The following is a 22,224-nucleotide window of genomic DNA, read 5'->3' on the forward strand; positions in this document are numbered from 1 at the left end:
ATTGTTACTCCCAGTCCAACTCCACATACTAGCTCTGTTGACAGGTTGTTTGACTCAGAGAATCTCACCCTTTCTAAAAAACCTATAGAGTGAATGGAACTCTGGAGGCTTTTCTCCCCCTCATCCGGTGTGTTCACAACTAACTGCATTGTTTTTGAGCCGTCTGAAGAGTGTCAGACTAATTTGGCTACAGAGCTGAACAGCCTGGCCAATAGGAGCCTGTCTCTGATCCAATACACAGATTGACAATTACTACTGATTCTTGTAGAATATCTGGCTGCCAACGTAAAACGTGACCTTTAACCTAGTGATAAAGAATTTAGTTTATTATTACAATAGATGTAAATTAGAATAGGATGTATAAATGAATTGTTCACTTACAGTGAAAAATATGTATTTTACCTTGAAACAGAAACCAAATGTGTCACCTAACCAAAAGTACTTTCTAAAGAACTTGTCTGTTTCTGAAAACGTTCTTAAAGAGGTTTGCGATTTCTGGTGAAGGGGTCTGGTTTGTGTTAGTTAGGTTGCCATTTGCAAAATGGTTGTGTGTGTGTGTGTGTGTGTGTGTGTGTGTGTGTGTGTGTGTGTGTGTGTGTGTGTGTGTGTGTGTGTGTGTGTGTGTGTGTGTGTGTGTGTGTGTGTGTGTGTGTGTGTGTGTGTGTGTGTGTGTGTGTGTGTGTGTGTGCAGTTTGTGTTTCTACGTGTGTGTGTGTGTGTGTGTGTGTGCAGTTTGTGTTTCTACGTGTGTGTGTGTGCAGTTTGTGTTTCTACGTGTGTGTGTGTGTGCGTGCAGTTTGTGTTTCTACACGTGTGTGTGTGTGTGTAGTTTGTGTTTGTGTGTGTGTGTGTGTGTGTTGTGTGTGTGTGTGTGTAGTTTGTGTTTCTACACGTGTGTGTGTGTGTGTTTCTACACGTGTGTGTGTGTGTGTGTACAGAGCTTAATGCTGATCAGGTAGAATGTTTCCCTTATACAGGTTCTCTGTGTTCTGTGGCCCTCTGGCCTGACCTGGTTGCTTTCCCCTCTCTCCACTCTCTTGGACTCACACAAACCCTCCTCTGTCTCTCCCTCGCCCCTTCGCCCCTGTCCACACACCTTCAGGCTGGCTCCCCCCTGTGAAATGCCCAAACAAACGGCATTTCTGAACGTTGGGTTTCAGCAAAGGGAATTTCATATTTGGAACTTACATGTTATGTGCTTGTTATGTTACCCACTTCTCTCAGTGTGGAGTGGAGAAGGTTTGGAAGGGTGTTTTGTGATGCGGAGATTATGCTGTTTTTCCTGTGATAATCAGTACAAAGAGTTTATTTGGAGCTTGAATGTTATGATACCAATACCCCTCTCTCACTCTTCCTCTGTGTGTTTGGAGAGTTCTGGAGGCTTGGAGAAAAAAATGATACAGCTTTTGGTATTGTCTCGTTTTCTTTGCAGGGACAAACTACAAAGCCAAGTAATCAAGCCAGTCTTTGCAGATAATCAACATTGGGGGGGTTGGAAAAGTTTCCCTTCGTAGCAAAACAGCCCAACGGATCGTGCCGATTTTAAATTAGGTTCTTGAGTCTCTCCCCCTTTTGTGAAATCACATCGAAAACCATCCGGCAACTCGTCTTCGCTGCTATGGAGTTATTTTACTGTCCACAACCTTCTTGAATAAATATAGAGAAGGTTCCAGACTCTCTATATATTTTGTGCAGTCACAAGGATAATAGGTAGTTGAGGTCGAGAAGGAAGGCACAGCTTTACAGAAGTAGATGCTCTCATAGATCAAAAGCTGTTGGAAATTGCTCGCACCACATGAAGGCTTTTTAAAAATGTTCTATAAATACAATTCCTGTGTTTTTCAGTCCAGCTGATGTGAATGAGGGCTAAGTGAAGTTAATGATTATATAATTTTTTTTTGGTGCATAAATATCCAATTCAGTTTCCACACACCACACAATTGTACACTACACACATGTAGTTGTAATACTTTTTTGTGTGGAATGTGTGCTAATAATGCTTGAGCTGCATTTGTAAAAACATGGAGGTAAATCAATGCCATAAGTCTATAAACAATGTCAATGCCAGAGTAGCCTTAGAGAGTTCTTTCCGTCGGTTTTGAGTCTGTAGCTATAAACTATAGTGACCTCTCTCTCGTTCTGAAACTCATCTGACCCTCGGTGCCCACAAGCATTTTAACACACTCTAGCTCCCGTAGCTGCGTTTCGACTGTGTCCAGTTGGAAACGTTTTCCGTCCTCCCTTTTATTCACGCAAGTATTTATTTTTCACCTTCACCACGCATTCGTCGGCCAAAAGGAAGTAAGAAAGTAGGAAGTCGAACCTACAGTAATTCTTGTTAAACTTCAGTCTTCAAACGTGCGTTTTGGGCAAAAATCCCCCGCAGTTGATCCAAACTGGAGTTAAATTGTAACCATATGGGATATTGATGCTGAAAGGACTGCGGGGCTTAAAGCATTGACAGCTCTCCTGGCAACGTGCCTCTCTGGAGGACGTTGAAGCAAACGAGAAGTGAACGGAGCAGACATTCCTTTTCTAGAGGTGCCACCCTCTGCACCATATCCATTCACACGTACCATTTGTTTGAATAGAGAGAAAGCACAAATCGCACAAAAAAAAGCAACAAAAAAAACGCCCTGAAAAATAGGATCCATTTATCCAAGCTGTTGTAAACTTAACCCATGAATTGGAGAAAATATGTCATAGCACTGTTGCTCCTGACCTTTAAACTTTTACAGCAGCATTGTGCTCTCAAGCAGTCTGGTTCTAGTAAGTCCTTTTTTTGTTTACAATACGGCTGAACAAAGTCTGGACGAAGTCCCCAGGGGCCATGGCTGTTTTCAAAGTAGCCTTTGTTGGCCCGCCACATGCAATTATGCCCCCAGTTTACCTGCCACATCTACTCCTGCATTTCCCCTCTTCCCATTGAGGGACAACTACAAAGGCTCTCCTTTTATTTATGAATCAAGCAAGTTTCCTTTCTCTGAGGTGTAACGGCAGTTGACTGCTTTTTGCTCTTATGTTTTGACGTTTTGAAATGTGTCTCCTTTCCGCTCAAATCCACGACAACTTCACGTGTATCCGATGCTTTTTTTGTGAGCAATTGAAGCGGATGACGACCACGGATGACGACACTACAATATTATAGGTCATAGGGGAAAGATTCAGTCAGAGGTGTCAACGATAACTACCGTGAAGAGGATTATAGATAATCTGAGGAAGACTAAACACACTGAGGTACACGATGCACACAAGGCATGAGCACTCTCTGATTTGTGTTCCCTGAGATAACCTAGATTGATTTACGATGGCTGGTCGTCTGCTACTGATTACAGGGCAAGCCCAAACACAGCCTTAGGCCCCAGATCTCCTTAGACTGGATCTCACCAGTCTCTCGAATCTATATCTTGGTGTCAGTAGCATGCTAGCTGTTCCTGTAGACTTCCAGTCATTGCGCTAATGCTAGTTAGCAATTGCTCCAGAAGCTACATTCAACTTCCTTCAAACTGCAAGCAGAGACATCTGACTCTGGGTGAGTAAAAGAAAGGTTTAAGTGCCAAAATCCCTTTAAATCGGAGTTGGATGAAGTTGCCCCCTTGACACTGATCTGAGATCAGTTTATGTCCTGTATGGATTGTGGTTATGATTCATCTTTAGGATTAAACTGGTCCTAGATCTGTTCCTAGGGAAATACATGCCTTTTAGCTGGAAAGTGTGCATGTTCCCCTAATATGAATCTGGTATTCAAGAGCCGTGTGTGGTTATTGTACATTTTTAACAACTGGCTTTGGACCAGTGTTGTTATAGTTAATCTTGCTTAAGCTCAAGACTGGGGTTAGAGAGAACTGATCCGAATTCAGTTGTTAAGGGCACCGAGCAGTAACCGCAGCCTTGAGCTAGCTCTCCAGACAGTTTGTGTTGGTACGGGTTAAGAGATCAGTATCAGGTTTTCTGGATTGCTTGCTTGGGTTTGGAAAAGAGGATGTTCTCACTTCTTATTTTACTACTGCACCAAGATCCTTTAGGGAAAGCAAACGCATTGCACTCAAAGCGGAAGGTAAGCCTACTGTGTATCAAGAATACTGTGTAACCTACAAGAGTCTTACATAAGGGGAATTTTATCCGAAGATCCCCAACCCACAGTACTGTTGTTGTAGTACAGTACTGTTGTTAAACCTCCCCACTGGCCCACCACGTCTTTTCCTTTGCTTGGATCCCACTTTTCTATAATCTGGGAAAGGGCAGATCACGGGACACTAGAATGCTGAAGTCTCTCTTGGCGAGTCGACATACGTCATTGTGGCTTTGCTTCCCAGTGCTGTGGCTTTCTTTTTCCCTTCCCTCCTTCTGCTGCTTCCATATGGGCTGGCTCTGGGGGAAGTTTTCCCTGGTACAGATCTAGGATCAGTTTCCCCTCCCCAATCCTAACCTTAACCATTAGTGGGAAAGATGCAAAGCTGACCTAAGATCAGTGTCTAAGGGCAACATCTTCTACAGATCTAGGATCAGTTTCCCCTCCCCAATCCTAACCTTAACCATTAGTGGGAAAGATGCAAAGCTGACCTAAGATCAGTGTCTAAGGGCAACGTCTTCTACAGATCTAGGATCAGTTTCCCCTCCCCAATCCTAACCTTAACCATTAGTGGGAAAGATGCAAAGCAGACCTAAGATCAGTGTCTAAGGGCAACGTCTTCTACAGATCTAGGATCAGTTTCCCCTCCCCAATCCTAACCTTAACCATTAGTGGGAAAGATGCAAAGCTGACTTAAGGTCAGTGTCTAAGGGCAACGTCTTATACAGATCTAGGATCAGTTTCCCCTCCCCAATCCTAACCTTAACCATTAGTGGGAAAGATGCAAAGCTGACCTAAGGTCAGTGTCTAAGGGCAACGTCTTCTATACATATGGGGCTGCCTTGTCAGCTGAGAGGTCCGTGAGCGGCAGCCGAGTTTTAGGATTGGGAGCTTTGCGATATTCGATGTTCTTCCCGTCTCTCTCCCACTCTCTGTTGTGAGGAAGTATGATTCAAGCACATCCAAAGCAGTGTTTTCTACAAGTACATAGAGTAGCCAGCCAAATAGAAAAAGTAGCCAGCCAGGCGCCCCCGGGCCGAAGGAGCTCTCTCTTGGTGGCCTCTGGTAATGTTCTAATGCCTTCATTACATTTGAAATTAACAGCAAAATGATTGAATATTTATTCGTGTTTACCTCCCAGATTGGATTTTTGTTGTTGTTGTGGTATTGTGTAGGAAAGGCATGACTTTAAAATGTAAATGATTGAAAATGTATGAGTTCAGTATGTTAGTTGTTTTGGAAATGATCTAGGTCTAGGCCTATATGATCAGGACTATTTTCTAAGTAAGAGAACATTGAACTTTATTTCTATTTTTTTCATTTAACCTGTATTCTCTTGATTAAAGACTTGTTTACATTTTAACACTGATGTTAGTTCTTCTGTATTTGATTAAAACAGAAAGATTAAGTAAATAGCCCACATTATCTGGAAAAATACATTTATTTTCACTTATTTATTTTGATTCAGGTTTTTGTTCTCAAAATCACATCTTTTTAAATAGAAAAACAACATAATTGGATGTAAATCCACAACTATGCTTAAACCACATCAGGAGACCACTTTTGAGGTCTGGGAAAAGTTTGATTTTAGATTTTTGGGTAGTTACCCTGTAATTCCAGTGTCCACCTAGCAAGAGGTTGTTGTTTAGTGGTGTGTTTTTTTAGCGCACGTGATGTTAGTTTACAAAACAAATACCCACTGGATTGATAAAAGTAATCATGATATCATTCTGTAAGAATAAGCTACTTTGTAGTTAATATTTAATTGAGAATGTTTTTTTGGGGAAGCCTTTCCGTCTCTACCAGAAGACTGTAATCGTTAACATTATCGCTAACTGCTACACAAAGAAGTAGACGCGCACAGACAGGGGCATTCTCGTTCCCTCTTCAGAAAGTTGCAGGAAATACAAATCACTGATGCCTATCCTGGCCAAGACTACAAAATGATATACAGACAATATAGTAAAAAAACATAGAAATCACAGGAGTATAACGAAATCATAAAACAGCAAATTAAAAACATTGACAGGTCAAGGGATCAGCCTCAAAATCCTTCATCAATGATTTAAAAACAAGTTATTCCATTTTAAAACTATTTTTTTAAGGCATTCCAAGTCGATGGAGCAGAGTACATAATAGCCCGTTTACCAAATTCTGTTCGGACATTTGGAACAGAATGCAGGATAAAGTCCTGCGAACAAAGAGAGTGCCCACCACATTTCTGAAGAATCAAAATGCCCCAAAAGATGGTAGTAAACCCAAAATGGCATTATAAATAAAAGTATACCAGTGACTGAGCCTACGCATGACTAAAGAAGGCCAGCCAACCCTGGAATATAAAGTGTAGTGGTGCGTAAGGGTTTTGCAGTTTAAAATAAATCTCAGTGCTCCATGGTAAAGGGTGTCAATTCATCTCAAACACTGAGCGGAAGCATTCATATATAAAATATCCCCATAGTTTAGTAAAGGTATAAATGTAGCTGATACTAGCCTCCTGGCTTCAATAGAAAAACAGGCCTTATTCCTAAAATAAAATCCCAACTTCAGCTTACATTTTTTTTGTAAGTTGTGGAACATGCAATTTAAAAGAGAGGCCTTCATCAATTAAAATTCCAAGATGTCTATATGAGGTTACAGCATCAATATCATTGCCGACAGGTAATAGGTAATAGGTGAAAGGTTCAGAGATCTATTTCTTGCTATAGTCAGTATTGAGGATAAGCTTCAATTGACACAAGGTATGTTGAACAGTATAAAAAGCAGTTTGCAATATCTGGAAAGCTTTTGTGAGAGACGAGGCACAACAATAAATAACAGTATCATCAGCATAAAAGTGAAGTTGCGCATTTTGCAAACTTTTGTCTAAATTATTTATATAAATATTGAATAAGAGGGGACCAAGTACAGAGCCCTGGGGCACACCATTACAGACAGACAATTTAACAGACATGAGCCCATCAAATTGTTCTATCAGACAGATAGTTAGCAAAACATGCAACTGCATGCGACCTACACTCGACCTACACTCGATACTCTCTGCCTCAGTATAGCATGATCAACTGTATCAAAAGCCTTAGAGAGATCAATAAAAAGTGAGACAGTGCTGTTTTTGGTCAAGCCTTCAGTGATATCATGGCTGCTGTAATTGTGCTATGCTTCTTCCCGAAGCCCAATTGGTACATTGATCAAATAGAGTTAGTATATAAAAACTATTTTAGCTTTTCACTAACAATGGTTTCAAGTATTTTTGCTAAGGGTGACAGCTTTGAGATTGACCTGTAATTTTTTTTAAAGAGTTAGATCTCCCTCTTTTAAAAGTGGTAGGACACATGCTGATTTCCAGATCCTTGGAATTTCATTATATTCCAGGGTTAGATTGAACAGATGTGTAAGTGGTTCAGCTATGAAACCAGCTGCCAGTTTTAAAAAGCAGGGATCAAGAAGATCGGGACATGCAGGCTTTCTCTGATCTAAGGAGTTCAGGGATTTATGTACCTCCTGCACTGAGAATGGCAAAAAGCTAAAAGTTTGACCAGCTCTCACTGGTTCCTCCACACAGGGTTGTACAGAGACAGAGGATAATGAATCAAACAGCCTACCAGATTATACAAAGTGCTCATATGCCTACCTTCAGTCTGTATAATGAGTTTACACACTCAGTTCAATGTGTTTCCATATACCGGTTACTGAAAAGAGACATTTGCACAGAAAGTCACACACAACTTCTCAGGGATACAGAAAAATGATGCAACCCTTCCTACCCATTCTAGATCATGTGTAAACCTAAGGTAAGTCTCACGTTTCAGTAACATACAGGTTTTGTCACTGAAGTCACTGCTTGTTTGTGTTGGGGATTAAAGTCTGTAGTCGGCCCTGGCAGCTACCTAACTGACCTGGAACCAGATTTAAGCCCAATGCAAACACAAAATGCTAATGTTCTCAGAGAAAAGTTTCAAAACAAGGCAAGATTACATTAGACATTTCCCTTTGGTTTAGCTCACAGGCTTACCTGTACATCAGCGTACACAGCCATGAGGAATCGGCCCCAAAGCGGCCCTCTTCCGCGTGGCCGGAACTGATTGAATTGGCCCGGAATCGGGTGTCGGACTCTGCCTGGAATCAAAATGAATGACTGCCCAGAATCGGACCAAGTACATCGGGCCGTTTCCATCTACATCGGGCCGTTTCCGTCTACATCGGGCCGTTTCCGTCTACCGGAATTCAGCCGACTTTGCCGGCATCTTACTAGAACCCCCCCAGAAGCGGCCCGATGCAAATTTAAATAAATGTATACAAATTGTCAAATTTTTGTCATTTTAAATATTACTATTATACCCATCCACAAAATTTTTTTTTTGTGTCGGAGGAAACACCATACAGTCGTGGCCAAAAGTTTTGAGAATGACACAAATATTAATTTCCACAAAGTTTGCTGCTTCAGTGTCTTTAGATATTTTTGTCAGATGTTACTATGGAATACTGATGTATAATTACAAGCATTTCATAAGTGTCAAAGGCTTTTATTGACAATTACATGAAGTTGATGCAAAGACTCAATATTTGACGTGTTGACCCATCTTTTTCAAGACCTCTGCAATCTTCCCTGGCATTCTGTCAATTAACTTCTGGGCCACATCCTGACTGATGGCAGCCCATTCTTGCATAATCAATGCTTGGAGTTTGTCAGAATTTGTGGGTTTTTGTTTGTCTACCCGCCTCTTGAGGATTGACCACAAGTTCTCAATGGGATTAACGTCTGGGGAGCTCCCTGACCATGGACCCAAAATAGTGATGTTTTGTTCCCCGAGCCACTTAGTTATCACTTTTGCCTTATGGCAAGGTGCTCCATCATGCTGGAAAAGGCATTTTTTGTCACCAAACTGTTCCTGGATGGTTGGGAGAAGTTGGTCTCTGAGGATGTGTTGGTACCATTCTTTATTCATGGCTGTGTTCTTAGACAAAATTGTGAGTGAGCCCACTCCCTTGGCTGAGAAGCAACCCCACACATGAATGGTCTCAGGATGCTTTACTGTTGGCATGACACAGGACTGATGGTAGCACTCACCTTGTCTTCTCTGGACAAGCTTTTTTCCGGATGCCCCAAACAATCGAAAAGGGGACTTTACCCCAGTCCTCAGCAGTCTAATCCCTGTACCTTTTGCACAATATCAGTCTGTCCCTGATGTTTTTCCTGGAGAGAAGTACCTTGTTTCCTGCCCTTCTTGACACCAGGCCATCCTCCAAAACTCTTCGCTTCACTGTGCGTGCAGATGCACTCACACCTGCCTGCTGCCATTCCTGAGCAAGCTCTGTACTGGTGATGCACCGATCCCGCAGCTGAATCAACTTTAGGAGATGGTCCTGGCGCTTGCTGGACTTTCTTGGACGCCCTGAAGCCTTCTTCACTCGGGAGGCTCCATCCACAAAGTTTTTAATGCTTATCATTTGTCTTGCACAAAGTATCAAAATACTAAAATACTACACAGGACTCTTAAAGAATTTCATTTAAATGTTAATTGTATTTTTTCACAGAAACATTGAGAAAATATGGAAAAAATAATAAAGAAATGTTAATTATACAAAGCAGCCCATGTAATCATCTGCCAGAGAGTAGTCTCAATCTGCCCGAGCCCCAAGTAATACATTTGGGCCAGATAACTCACACCGGTATCGGCCCGAGCTCAATCCCCGCATCCTAGCCATAAGTAATACTGCCGAAAGCGGCCAAGTCTCGGGCCACATGACGTCGGCCGAGTCTGATTCTCAGCCAAATCCCCCGTCTCTCAGCCGAAATCGCCCCAGATCCACTGTGCTAGCTGGGAGGAGATGCTGTTATGTTAGCTCACAGGCTACCTGTACATCAGCGTAAACAGGAGAGGCTGTTATGTTAACTCACAGGCTACCTGTACATCAGCGTAAACAGGAGAGGCTGTTACAGTGCCTTGCGAAAGTATTCGGCCCCCTTGAACTTTGCGACCTTTTGCCACATTTCAGGCTTCAAACATAAAGATATAAAACTGTATTTTTTTGTGAAGAATCAACAACAAGTGGGACACAATCATGAAGTGGAACGACATTTATTGAATATTTCAAACTTTTTTAACAAATCAAAAACGGAAAAATTGGGCGTGCAAAATTATTCAGCCCCCTTAAGTTAATACTTTGTAGCGCCACCTTTTGCTGCGATTACAGCTGTAAGTCGCTTGGGGTATGTCTCTATCAGTTTTGCACATCGAGAGACTGACATTTTTTCCCATTCCTCCTTGCAAAACAGCTCGAGCTCAGTGAGGTTGGATGGAGAGCATTTGTGAACAGCAGTTTTCAGTTCTTTCCACAGATTCTCGATTGGATTCAGGTCTGGACTTTGACTTGGCCATTCTAACACCTGGATATGTTTATTTTTGAACCATTCCATTGTAGATTTTGCTTTATGTTTTGGATCATTGTCTTGTTGGAAGACAAATCTCCGTCCCAGTCTCAGGTCTTTTGCAGACTCCATCAGGTTTTCTTCCAGAATGGTCCTGTATTTGGCTCCATCCATCTTCCCATCAATTTTAACCATCTTCCCTGTCCCTGCTGAAGAAAAGAAGGCCCATACCATGATGCTGCCACCACCATGTTTGACAGTGGGGATGGTGTGTTCATGGTGATGAGCTGTGTTGCTTTTACGCCAAACATAACGTTTTGCATTGTTGCCAAAAAAGTCCATTTTGGTTTCATCTGACCAGAGCACCTTCTTCCACATGTTTGGTGTGTCTCCCAGGTGGCTTGTGGCAAACTTTAAACAACACTTTTTATGGATATCTTTAAGAAATGGCTTTCTTCTTGCCACTCTTCCATGAAGGCCAGATTTGTGCAATATACGACTGATTGTTGTCCTATGGACAGAGTCTCCCACCTCAGCTGTAGATCTCTGCAGTTCATCCAGAGTGATCATGGGCCTCTTGGCTGCATCTCTGATCAGTCTTCTCCTTGTATGAGCTGAAAGTTTAGAGGGACGGCCAGGTCTTGGTAGATTTGCAGTGGTCTGATACTCCTTCCATTTCAATATTATCGCTTGCACAGTGCTCCTTGGGATGTTTAAAGCTTGGGAAATATTTTTGTATCCAAATCCGGCTTTAAACTTCTTCACAACAGTATCTCGGACCTGCCTGGTGTGTTCCTTGTTCTTCATGATGCTCTCTGCGCTTTTAACGGACCTCTGAGACTATCACAGTGCAGGTGCATTTATACGGAGACTTGATTACACATAGGTGGATTGTATTTATCATCATTAGTCATTTAGGTCAACATTGGATCATTCAGAGATCCTCACTGAACTTCTGGAGAGAGTTTGCTGCACTGAAAGTAAAGGGGCTGAATAATTTTGCACGCCCAATTTTTCAGTTTTTGAATTGTTAAAAAAGTTTGAAATATCCAATAAATGTCGTTCCACTTCATGATTGTGTCCCACTTGTTGTTGATTCTTCACAAAACAATACAGTTTTATATCTTTATGTTTGAAGCCTGAAATGTGGCAAAAGTTCTCAAAGTTCAAGGGGGCCGAATACTTTCGCAAGGCACTGTATGTTAGCTCACAGGCTACCTGTACATCAGCGTACACAGGAGAGGCTGTTATGTTAGCTCACAGTCTACCTGTACATCAGCGTAAACAGGAGTGGCTGTTATGTTCGCTCACAGGCTACCTGTACATCAGCGCAAACAGGAGAGGCTGTTATGTTAGCTCACAGGCTACCTGTACATCAGCGTACACAGGAGAGGCTGTTATGTTAGCTCACAGGCTACCTGTACATCAGCGTACACAGTAGAGGATGTTATGTTAGCTCACAGTCTACCTGTACATCAGCGCAAACAGGAGAGGCTGTTATGTTAGCTCACAGGCTACCTGTACATCAGCGCAAACAGGAGAGGCTGTCATGTTAGTGTTAGCATGTAGCCTAGCCGAGATATCTGGCTGAACAGGCTCTCTGTATCCTGTGTGTGTGTCTATCTCTCGCTCCGCCCCGCCTATACAACGGTAGGGGAAACATTGAGTGAACCTGTGGTTCATTGTCTGTTTGTGTTCCTACAGGACGCATGAGAAGGGCTTCTGCCAGCCCTACCTGGGCATCGCTTGTGCCCGCTTCATCGGCAACCGCAGCATCTACGTGGAATCTCTGCAGATGCAGGGAGAGAGTGAGAACCGCATCACAGGTGAGATCACACCCCCTCGACCACCGTTATGCTCTGAGGGGAAAGTTCCCACTAGGTACAGATCTAGGATCAGCTTCCCCTCCCCAAATGCTAGCCTTCACTATTGGCGGGGGAAACTTCAAAACTGAACCAAGATCAGGGCCATCTAGGGGCAAATTCAGTACACTGTGTTCTGTCTCCATTACTACCAGAGAGATACAATGTTGTGTTGTCTTATTTTGATTTAAATCATAGTGCATTGATCAAGAATACCCTGACGACATCCATAATGTTGCATTCCAAGGCTAGTCCATTATTAGACAATAATGTAAATGTTCCATATTTAGTTCAACACCTAGAACTGGAAAACCGGACACTGGAATAAAAATGATCCCATGTCATTCAGATTTGACTTTGTCTGCTTGGTCGGTTTAGTAGTGATGTGCCTTGAATTTATCTCTCAATCATTTATTGTTCGCCAATTTGCTCCCCACTTATATTATAATGTTCTGACCCACCGTACAGCGCTTCTTTATTTTCACTGTGACTCATATGTCCTGGGTATGGTTCCAAAATTCCAGGAACTTTCAATAAATTCCCTGGTTTTTCCTAAATTCCAGAGGGAATAAGAAGGAAATCCGGATTCCTCCGACCAAGATTTCGGTTTAAACCAGGGAATTTTTTGAAAGTTCCTGGAATTTTGCAACCCTAGACCCGGGAATGCCGATGAGAAGTTATGTCCCTGGGCTGCCCGTGGGGAGGCACGTCCCGGGGCTGCCCGTGGGGCGGCACGTCCCCGGGGCTGCCTGTGGGGCGGCACGTCCCGGGGGCTGCCCGTGGGGAGGCACGTCCCGGGGCTGCCCGTGGGGAGGCACGTCCCCGGGGCTGCCCGTGGGGAGGCACGTCCCCGGGGCTGCCCGTGGGGAGGTATGCCAAAATACAGTCACAAGCTCTGCTGGAGTAAAACTCTGTCTGTTTCTCTCGCTCTCTTGCTTATTCACACCCGCACACAAAAATGCAAGCGCATAATCACTTCGCACAGGCATGATGTGTGTTTTGAACGTTTCCATGTTTTCCACGTGATGTAGATGAAGGGTCGTTTTGTAGGATGCATAAGGAAAGGATTGTTTTTACTTGAGTTGTGTATAGATCTGGAGGCTATTAAAGTATGTATGGCAACCAAATCTGACTGGTGAAAATTGCCCTGGCAGATCGTGGTACATATCAGATCTGTAAAATTGGGGGTTCTGGGGGGGGCATTTTAAACCTTCGGAATGCACGGGTTTTTACACAAAACAGATGCCAAGTACAGTTACCTAACTCGAGTTTAAGATACCATGAGGACATAGAAAATATGACAAAGAAGTATAATCTTATCGTTAAGCCCCTCAAATGAAATACATTTGAAGCAATAACTCTGTCAGAGAAGATATTGCCCCATGATTCCTCTGTCCCAAACTCGGCCTGCATCACAAATGGCACCCTATTCCCTTTTGACCATAGGGCTCTGGTCAAAAGTAGGGCCCTACATGAGGAATAGGGGGTGCCGTTTTGGGACGTACCCTGTTCTGTTTGGCATGGGTTCTCTCAGGAAATGAGGGTATTTTCTTTCATTACTTTCACTCCTCTATGTAATAATATCTTATAGTGAGGACATGGTGTCCCTACCTCAAGTAGAAGACCAACCCCCCAAAACAGAAAAGGCTTATGGGAAGAGTTTCCCGTTCACTTTGCTTACTTTGCATTGATGGCATACCAAAGTTGATATAAAGACAATAGTGCTTCAGAATGGACCCCAGGAAGAGTAGATGCTACCTGTGCTGCAGCTAATGGAGATCCTAATGAAAGGCTAAATACTAGAATCAGAATATACTCTTTGAATGGCATCTCTAAATTTGGCCAAACTCATCACCATCATATATTCTTGCGAATTCAAGGGGCAGTTTGACCAGGGCCCATATTCAATCCAATGTCTCAGAGTAGCAGTGCTGATCTAGTCAATTCTGCCTTTTAGGTCATAATGAATAAGATTTACATAGACAGTGGGCACCTAATCCTGAATCGGCACTCTTACTCTGAGACACATAATGGATAGGAGCCCGGAACAAATAGGGGTCCATTAAGAGTTCTGAACCTCTTGATGAGGTCACTAGGTGTTGAACTCAAGTCTCTATAATATAATGACTCACTGCTCCTGCTCTCCCCCCACAGCTGCGTTCACCATGATCGGCACTTCCACGCAGCTCTCGGACCAGTGCTCCAAGTTCGCCATCCCCTCCTTCTGCCACTACGTGTTCCCGCTGTGCGACGAGGGGGCTCGGGGCCCGCGGCGCCGCCAGCTGTGCCGTGATGAGTGCGAGGCACTAGAGAACGAGTTGTGCTACTCCGAGTACACCATCGCCCGCTCCAACCCTCTCATCCTTATGCAGCTGGAACTGCCCAGCTGCCACCTGCTGCCCCACCCGAGCTCGCCCGACGCTGCCAACTGCATGAGGATCGGGGTGCCCCTGGACAAGCTGGGCACATGTAAGTGGACAATAGACATAGACACATAGACATGAACACATAAGACAAGGACATGTAGGTGGACACCTGAACACAAACATACAGGCAGAGGTGGACAGACGGATAGACAGACACAGGTTGTCGCCTATATTTTGTAATATGCACATTTTTGAATTACATTTCATTACATCATCAGGTCAAGGAACTATGGTTGTTTGTATTGTGTATCTAGGGGGCCCTCTTGTGGCATTTCTGGAAATTGTTACTTTGGCACATTTAGGTAGGGAGAACAACATTTAAAGAAACTCAACACAACTTCAAACTTGCTTCTTCTTCCTTATTTGATTTCCTGGCAGTTATAATTCAAACATTGTAAAAACATAGATGAAGTCATCCAAAACTAACTTTTAATCTTCGTGAAAGATTCGCCAACAGATCACAGCTGCTACAATGGCAGCGGAGCCAACTACAAGGGCACGGTGAGCGTCTCCAAGTCGGGCTACCCCTGCCAGTCGTGGAGTGCCCAGTACCCCCACAGCCACCACCTGTCCCCCGTGGAGTATCCTGAGCTGCGAGGGGGCCACAACTTCTGCCGTAACCCCGGGGGCCAGATGGAGGGTCCCTGGTGCTTCACCCTTGACCAGCAGGTCAGAGTGGACCTGTGCGACGTCCGCCCCTGCAGTGAGTACTGAACCCTCATGGCTGGCCATTGATTTCCATGGAAAATACTCCTGGGCTACAGCACCCACATACTTATTTACTAAACTTAATAAGAGCTGAGCATGTCTTTTTAGAATTTTGTCACCGATTTGCCCCCCCCCCCTCCCCCCCACACTTCACATAAAAGGTGTGAGATCTAAGAGTCCCAGTCTGGTGGAAAATGTTAGGATGAGTAGTAAAAAAGTAATGTGTTTGTTTGTGATGCCAGTGGTACCATATGTGCATAATGATAGTGTTACCTTTTACTACATGCCATGCCATTCCTCTTACATGAGTACACTTGGACGTTTCTACATTGCATTATATGTACACACATAATAGGCCGGTTTTTCCGGACCCAGATAAAACCTTTAATGAACTAAAATCTAGGCTCAGTGAAGAATCTCCATTGAAAGTGCTTTTCAGTCCAAGAATCTGAATCTGGAAAATCTGCATTTAATCAATAAAAACACTAAAGTAGTTAACTCAGCAAGGCCCAGTTCAATGTAGAGTCAGCAATACAGTAAAGTAAAACCGCAATATCGGGTCAATTTCCAAACAAATAAATTCCTCTGTTTTGGTCCCATAGCTACCACATTGCAGCGTGAAGTGTGTCTGTGTAGATGTGCAGATACACTGTGTGAGAGCAAAGTCTTTCAACGTGTTCACTACCTAAATGTGTGAGGTGCTGCTTGCGGCGACATTATACTACTGAGTGTCAGTTTAAGGCTGACTAAAGGCATACCCTGTTTGACCTTTGCCCTCCAGCTCCGCCAGAGAACCTGAAGAAGGAGATCCTGTACATCTTGATCCCCAGCATCGCCATCCCACTGGTCATCGCCTGCCTTTTCTTCCTGGTCTGCATGTGCCGCAACAAGCAGAAGGAGCCCACTGACACTCCCCCTCGCCGTCAGCTCACTGCCTCGCCCAGCCAGGACATGGAGCTGCCACTGCTCAACCAGCACAAGCACCAGGTGGGCTAGCTACAGTCATAAGGGCTAACTACTGTAATGTATGCTAACTACTGTCATATGGGCTAGCTACTGTCATATGGGCTAGCTACTGTCATATGGGCTAGCTACTGTCATATGGGGTTGGCTAGCTACTGTCATATGGGGTAGCTACTGTCATGGGGTTGGCTAGCTACTGTCATATGGGGTTGGCTAGCTACTGTCATATGGGGTTGGCTAGCTACTGTCATATGGGGCTAGCTACCATCATATGGGGCTAGCTACCGTAATATGGGGTTGGCTAGCTACTGTCATATGGGCTAGCTACTGTCATATGGTGTTGGCTAGCTACTGTCATATGGTGTTGGCTAGCTACTGTCATATGGTGTTGGCTAGCTACTGTCATATGGGGTTGGCTAGCTACTGTCATATGGTGTTGGCTAGCTACTGTCACATGGGGTTAACTACTGTCATATGGGGGTAACTAGTGTCACATGGGGTAACTAGTGTCATATGGGGGTAACTACTGTCATATGGGCTAGCTACTGTCATATGGGGTTGGCTAACTACTGTCATATGGGCTAGCTACTGTCATATGGGCTAGCTACTGTCATGGGGTTGGCTAGCTACTGTCATATGGGCTAGCTACTGTCATATGGGCTAGCTACTGTCAAGGGGTTGGCTAGCTACTGTCATATGGGCTAGCTACTGTCATATGGGCTAGCTACTGTCATATGGTGTTGGCTAGCTACTGTCATATGGGGTTGGCTAGCTACTGTCATATGGGGTTGGCTAGCTACTGTCATGGTGTTGGCTAGCTACTGTCATATGGTGTTGGCTAGCTACTGTCATATGGTGTTGGCTAGCTACTGTCATATGGGGTTGGCTAGCTACTGTCATATGGGCTAGCTACTGTCATGGTGTTGGCTAGCTACTGTCATATGGTGTTGGCTAGCTACTGTCACATGGGGTTAACTACTGTCATATGGGGGTAACTAGTGTCACATGGGGTAACTAGTGTCATATGGGGGTAACTACTGTCATATGAGCTAGCTACTGTCATATGGGGTTGGCTAACTACTGTCATATGGGCTAGCTACTGTCATATGGGCTAGCTACTGTCATGGGGTTGGCTAGCTACTGTCATATGGGCTAGCTACTGTCATATGGGCTAGCTACTGTCAAGGGGTTGGCTAGCTACTGTCATATGGGCTAGCTACTGTCATATGGGCTAGCTACTGTCATATGGTGTTGGCTAGCTACTGTCATATGGGGTTGGCTAGCTACTGTCATATGGGGTTGGCTAGCTACTGTCATATGGGGTTGGCTAGCTACTGTCATATGGTGTTGGCTAGCTACTGTCATATGGTGTTGGCTAGCTACTGTCATATGGTGTTGGCTAGCTACTGTCATATGGTGTTGGCTAGCTACTGTCATATGGTGTTGGCTAGCTACTGTCATATTGGGGTTAACTACTGTCATATGGGGGTAACTAGTGTCACATGGGGGTAACTAGTGTCACATGGGGGTAACTAGTGTCACATGGGGGTAACTACTGTCGTATGGGGGCAACTACTGCCATATGGGGGCAACTACTGCCATATGGGGGCAACTACTGCCATATGGGGGCAACTAGTGCCATATGGGGGCAACTAGTGCCATATGGGGGCAACTAGTGCCATATGGGGGCAACTAGTGCCATATGGGGGCAACCAGTGCCATATGGGGGCAACTAGTGCCATATGGGGGCAACCAGTGTCATATGGGGGCAACTAGTGTCATATGGGGGCAACTAGTGTCATATGGGGGCAACTAGTGTCATATGGGGTTAACTAGTGTCATATGGGGTTAACTAGTGTCATATGGGGTTAACTAGTGTCATATGGGGTTAACTAGTGTCATATGGGGTCAACTAGTGTCATATGGGGTCAACTAGTGTCATATGGGGTCAACTAGTGTCATATGGGGTCAACTAGTGTCATATGGGGTTAACTAGTGTCATATGGGGTTAACTAGTGTCATATGGGGTTAACTAGTGTCATATGGGCTAAATACAGTCACATGGGCTAGCTGGTGAACTCTAATGACCTTATCCTTTGCAGCAGAGTTAACTCTGATCTTCCTTTCCTGTGGCGGTCCTCATACCATCATATTGGTTTTTGCGACTGCACTTGTTCCAGATTGACTGACTGTCATGTCTTAAAGTAGTGATGGACTGTCATTTCTCTTTGCTTATTTGAGCTGTTCTTGCCATGATATGGACTTGGTATTTTACCAAATAGGGCTATCTTCTGTATACCACCCCTTCCTTGTAACACAACTGATTGGCTCAAATGCATTAAGAAGGAAAGATATTCCACAAATTAACTTTTAACAAGTCACACCTGTTAATTGAAATGCATTCCAGGTGACTACCTCATGAAGCTGGTTGAGAGAATGCCAAGAGTGTGAAAAGCTGTCATCAAGGCAAATGGTGGTTACTTTGAAGAATCAAAAATGTTAAATATATTTTGATTGTTTACCACTTTTGGTTACTACATGATTACATATGTCTTTTTTCATAGTTTTGATGTCTTCACTATTATTCTACAATGTAGAAAATACTAAAAACAAAGAAAAACCCTTGAATGAGTAGGTGTGTCCAAACTTTTGACTGTTATTGTATGTGTTATTTTAACATCAGCATGAATCAGTGTCAGTTTAAAAAATACTCTAATTCTCTCTCTGTTTTCCCCTTGTGACCCAGGCAAAGCTGCGGGAGATCAACCTCTCAGCGGTGCGCTTCATGGAGGAGCTGGGCGAGGACCGCTTCGGCAAGGTCTACAAGGGCCACCTATACGGCACGGCGCCCGGCGAGCAGACCCAGGTGGTGGCCATCAAGACGGTCAAGGACAAGGACGAGGGCACTCTCCGCGAGGAGTTCCGCCACGAGGCCATGTTGCGCTCGCGCCTCCAGCACCCCAACATCGTGTGCCTGCTGGGCGTGGTGACCAAAGAGCAACCCATCAGCATGATCTTCAGCTACTCGGGCCTGGGCGATCTACACGAGTTTCTGGTCATGCGCTCGCCACACTCAGATGTGGGCAGCTCGGATGACGACAAGACGGTGAAGTCCACGCTGGAGCAGGCCGACTTCCTGCACGTGGTGACACAGGTGGCCGCCGGCATGGAGTATCTGTCCAGCCACCACGTGGTACACAAGGATCTGGCTACCCGCAACATCTTGGTCTGCGACAAGCTCAACGTCAAGATCCTGGACCTGGGCCTCTTCCGGGAGGTCTACTCAGCCGACTACTACAAGCTGATGGGCACCAGCCCCTTCCCCATCCGCTGGATGTCCCCGGAGGCTATCATGTACGGGAAGTTTTCTACCGACTCGGACATCTGGTCCTACGGTGTGGTGCTGTGGGAGATCTTCAGCTACGGCCTGCAGCCCTACTGCGGCTACTCCAACCAGGACGTCATCGAGATGGTGCGCAACCGTCAGGTGCTGGCCTGTCCCGACGACTGCCCCGCCTGGATCTACACACTCATGCTAGAGTGCTGGAGCGAGTTCCCGGCACGCCGCCCACGCTTTAAGGACATCCACACTCGCCTGCGCACCTGGGAGAGCCTGTCCAACTACAACAGCTCGGCTCAGACCTCGGGCACCAGCAACACCACCCAGACCAGCTCCCTGAGCACCAGCCCCATCAGTAACATCAGCATGAGTGCAACCAATGCCGCGCGCTACGCCAACCCCAAGAAGAACTCTCCCTTCCCCCAGCCCCAGTTCATGCCCATGAAGGGCCAGATGCACCGGCCCATGCTGCAGCAGCACCCGCAGCAGCTCTACATCCCGGTCAACGGCTACCAGCCCATGCCGGCGTACCCATACATGCAGAACTTCTACCCCATGCAGATGTCCATGCACCAAATGGCGCACCAGCAGATGGCGCACCACCCGCCGCAGATGGTGGCCAAGGCAGGATCGCACCACAGCGGCAGCGGCTCCACCTCCACGGGTTACGTCACCACGGCGCCCTCCAACGCCTCAGGTACGGAGCGAGCGGCCTTGCTCAGCGATAGCCCCAAGGCAAACATGGAGGACATGGCGGACGGTGCGTCCCAGAATGGGCTGGGGCATGGAGAGGACACAACAGTCCCCGAAACTGAATTACTGGGTGATAATGACCTGCCACAGACTGACGACATGGAGATGCACTCGGAGGCATAGGGGGACCGAAAGTCTGGAGGACTGGGGAACAAACTAGAGCTGAAATGCTCTGTGAACTTAATTTGTTTGAGTTCAATTGAGCGCCATGAATAAGTGAAGGGAACGCATTGGAAAAACAGTGACTGAATGTTATTTATGGGTTGTTTAGTTGTCACTGGTGCATCCGAATGATATCAGTGTCTCAGGTTCTTCCCTGCAGGACCCCTTTAGCGAAGTGTCATAAAACGAACCCTGAACCCTGAAAGCCGCTCGACAGAAAACGTCAATGAAGAGAACCATTTTCACCATTTGGGCTGCGGGTGCAACCGGCATGGACAGTGTTCTCACTTTGTTGCAAAGCCATTCAGAAGAATTTAGGTTCTTACTGTTTCTGTGCAACATTAATTATTTTCTTTTCGACAAAGGATTCCTGAAGTTGCCTTGTGTTAATGTTTTCAAAATGTTCAATTGTATAGTAGTAGGCCTACTCCAGAGACGATTTTACTGTGGTTTTACGTGAGACAGGAGTGTGTCAATTTGGCAGAATGTATGATGAATGGACAGAAACATTTATTGGGAGTTTACAGGACAATTCCACCACTTTTCAACCTCCATTTTCATTGTCTTAATATGTCTATATATGTTAAAATGGCACATGACATCATCAAAAGTTCAAATGTTTAAAAAGTGATTTTTAGAAACTCGTTGCCGATTTTGAAAATCGACGTCTTACTTTTAATCAAAAAAAAAATCGTACTTTTAATCCATACCATGTTATGTCACAGAGAAGCATTTGTTAGGACCACGGATCATAGAAATGCATGCAGTATGGAGATACTGGTAATGTGCTGGAAATAATGAATATGAGGTTGAAAAGTGGCAGAATTGCCCTATTAAAACCTTCCTTAGATACAGTATTTTGGAATAAAACTTTATCAAATAATTGTTATACTCAGTAGATTGATATTGCTCATGGAACATGGATGTGTCACTCACTACTCAACATACATCATGTGATAAGACAAGAAAGAACTGTACATGATAAGTATATTAGCGTGGGAATTGTTGATGTTTAGCCTTATTCCGTTTGAGCCTTATGCTCATATTCTCTTTCTTATGGGCTTGTATGTTACACGTTGCTCAACTTCAACTTTGATACCCTGTTTTACAGATTTGTAATTTATGTAATTATTATTTTTTTAAACACAATTTTTGTTTTATCATGCGTTGTTGGCAAAAAGGTGTTTAGTCTTGAGGTTAATACTTAAATGTCATTGCAACCAGATATTAGCTTTTTTTTTTTTTTCTCCATAAAGGTGTAATAACAAATGTTAACCATATATTGTATACATCCAGCCACATGGAGTATCCAATAAAGTGATACATTATAAAGACATCAGCCTTGTTCCTCTCTTTATTAAAGTCCACACTTTGCATGTTTGTTGCCTAAGTTTTAGGCCTAGTGCTTATTTGATTCATTATAGTTCCCTTCCTTGGTCATTACCTCCCAACACCTGTTTTTGCAGAGCCATAGTTCCCTTGGTCATTGTGAGGTTTGTACCAAAAGACTTATGATGGATTTTCATGATGTCACATAGTTCTATAGAAGCTGATATTCAGAGCATTATGGG

At 44.4% G+C, this 22,224-nt stretch overlaps 1 protein-coding gene across 2 annotated transcripts in view; it reads left to right on the forward strand.

Moving 5' to 3' along the window:
• LOC139408296 (receptor tyrosine kinase-like orphan receptor 2) overlaps positions 1-21,989 on the forward strand; it is a 131,650-nt gene extending 109,661 nt beyond the window's left edge. The window contains exons 5-9 of one of the 2 annotated variants that reach the window (XM_071152008.1): positions 12,144-12,265; positions 14,456-14,770; positions 15,185-15,430; positions 16,217-16,422; positions 19,145-21,989. In XM_071152008.1, the coding sequence (XP_071008109.1) occupies positions 12,144-12,265; positions 14,456-14,770; positions 15,185-15,430; positions 16,217-16,422; positions 19,145-20,614 (2,359 nt within the window). In that variant the 3' untranslated portion in view covers positions 20,615-21,989. Of the gene's footprint in view, positions 1-12,143; positions 12,266-14,455; positions 14,771-15,172; positions 15,431-16,216; positions 16,423-19,144 lie in introns of both variants that reach the window. The other variant, XM_071152007.1, reaches the window with a different exon arrangement.
• The last annotated feature ends 235 nt before the right edge of the window (positions 21,990-22,224 follow it).

Source organism: Oncorhynchus clarkii, chromosome 5 (genome assembly GCF_045791955.1).
Source record: "Oncorhynchus clarkii lewisi isolate Uvic-CL-2024 chromosome 5, UVic_Ocla_1.0, whole genome shotgun sequence".
NCBI lineage: Eukaryota > Metazoa > Chordata > Actinopteri > Salmoniformes > Salmonidae > Oncorhynchus > Oncorhynchus clarkii.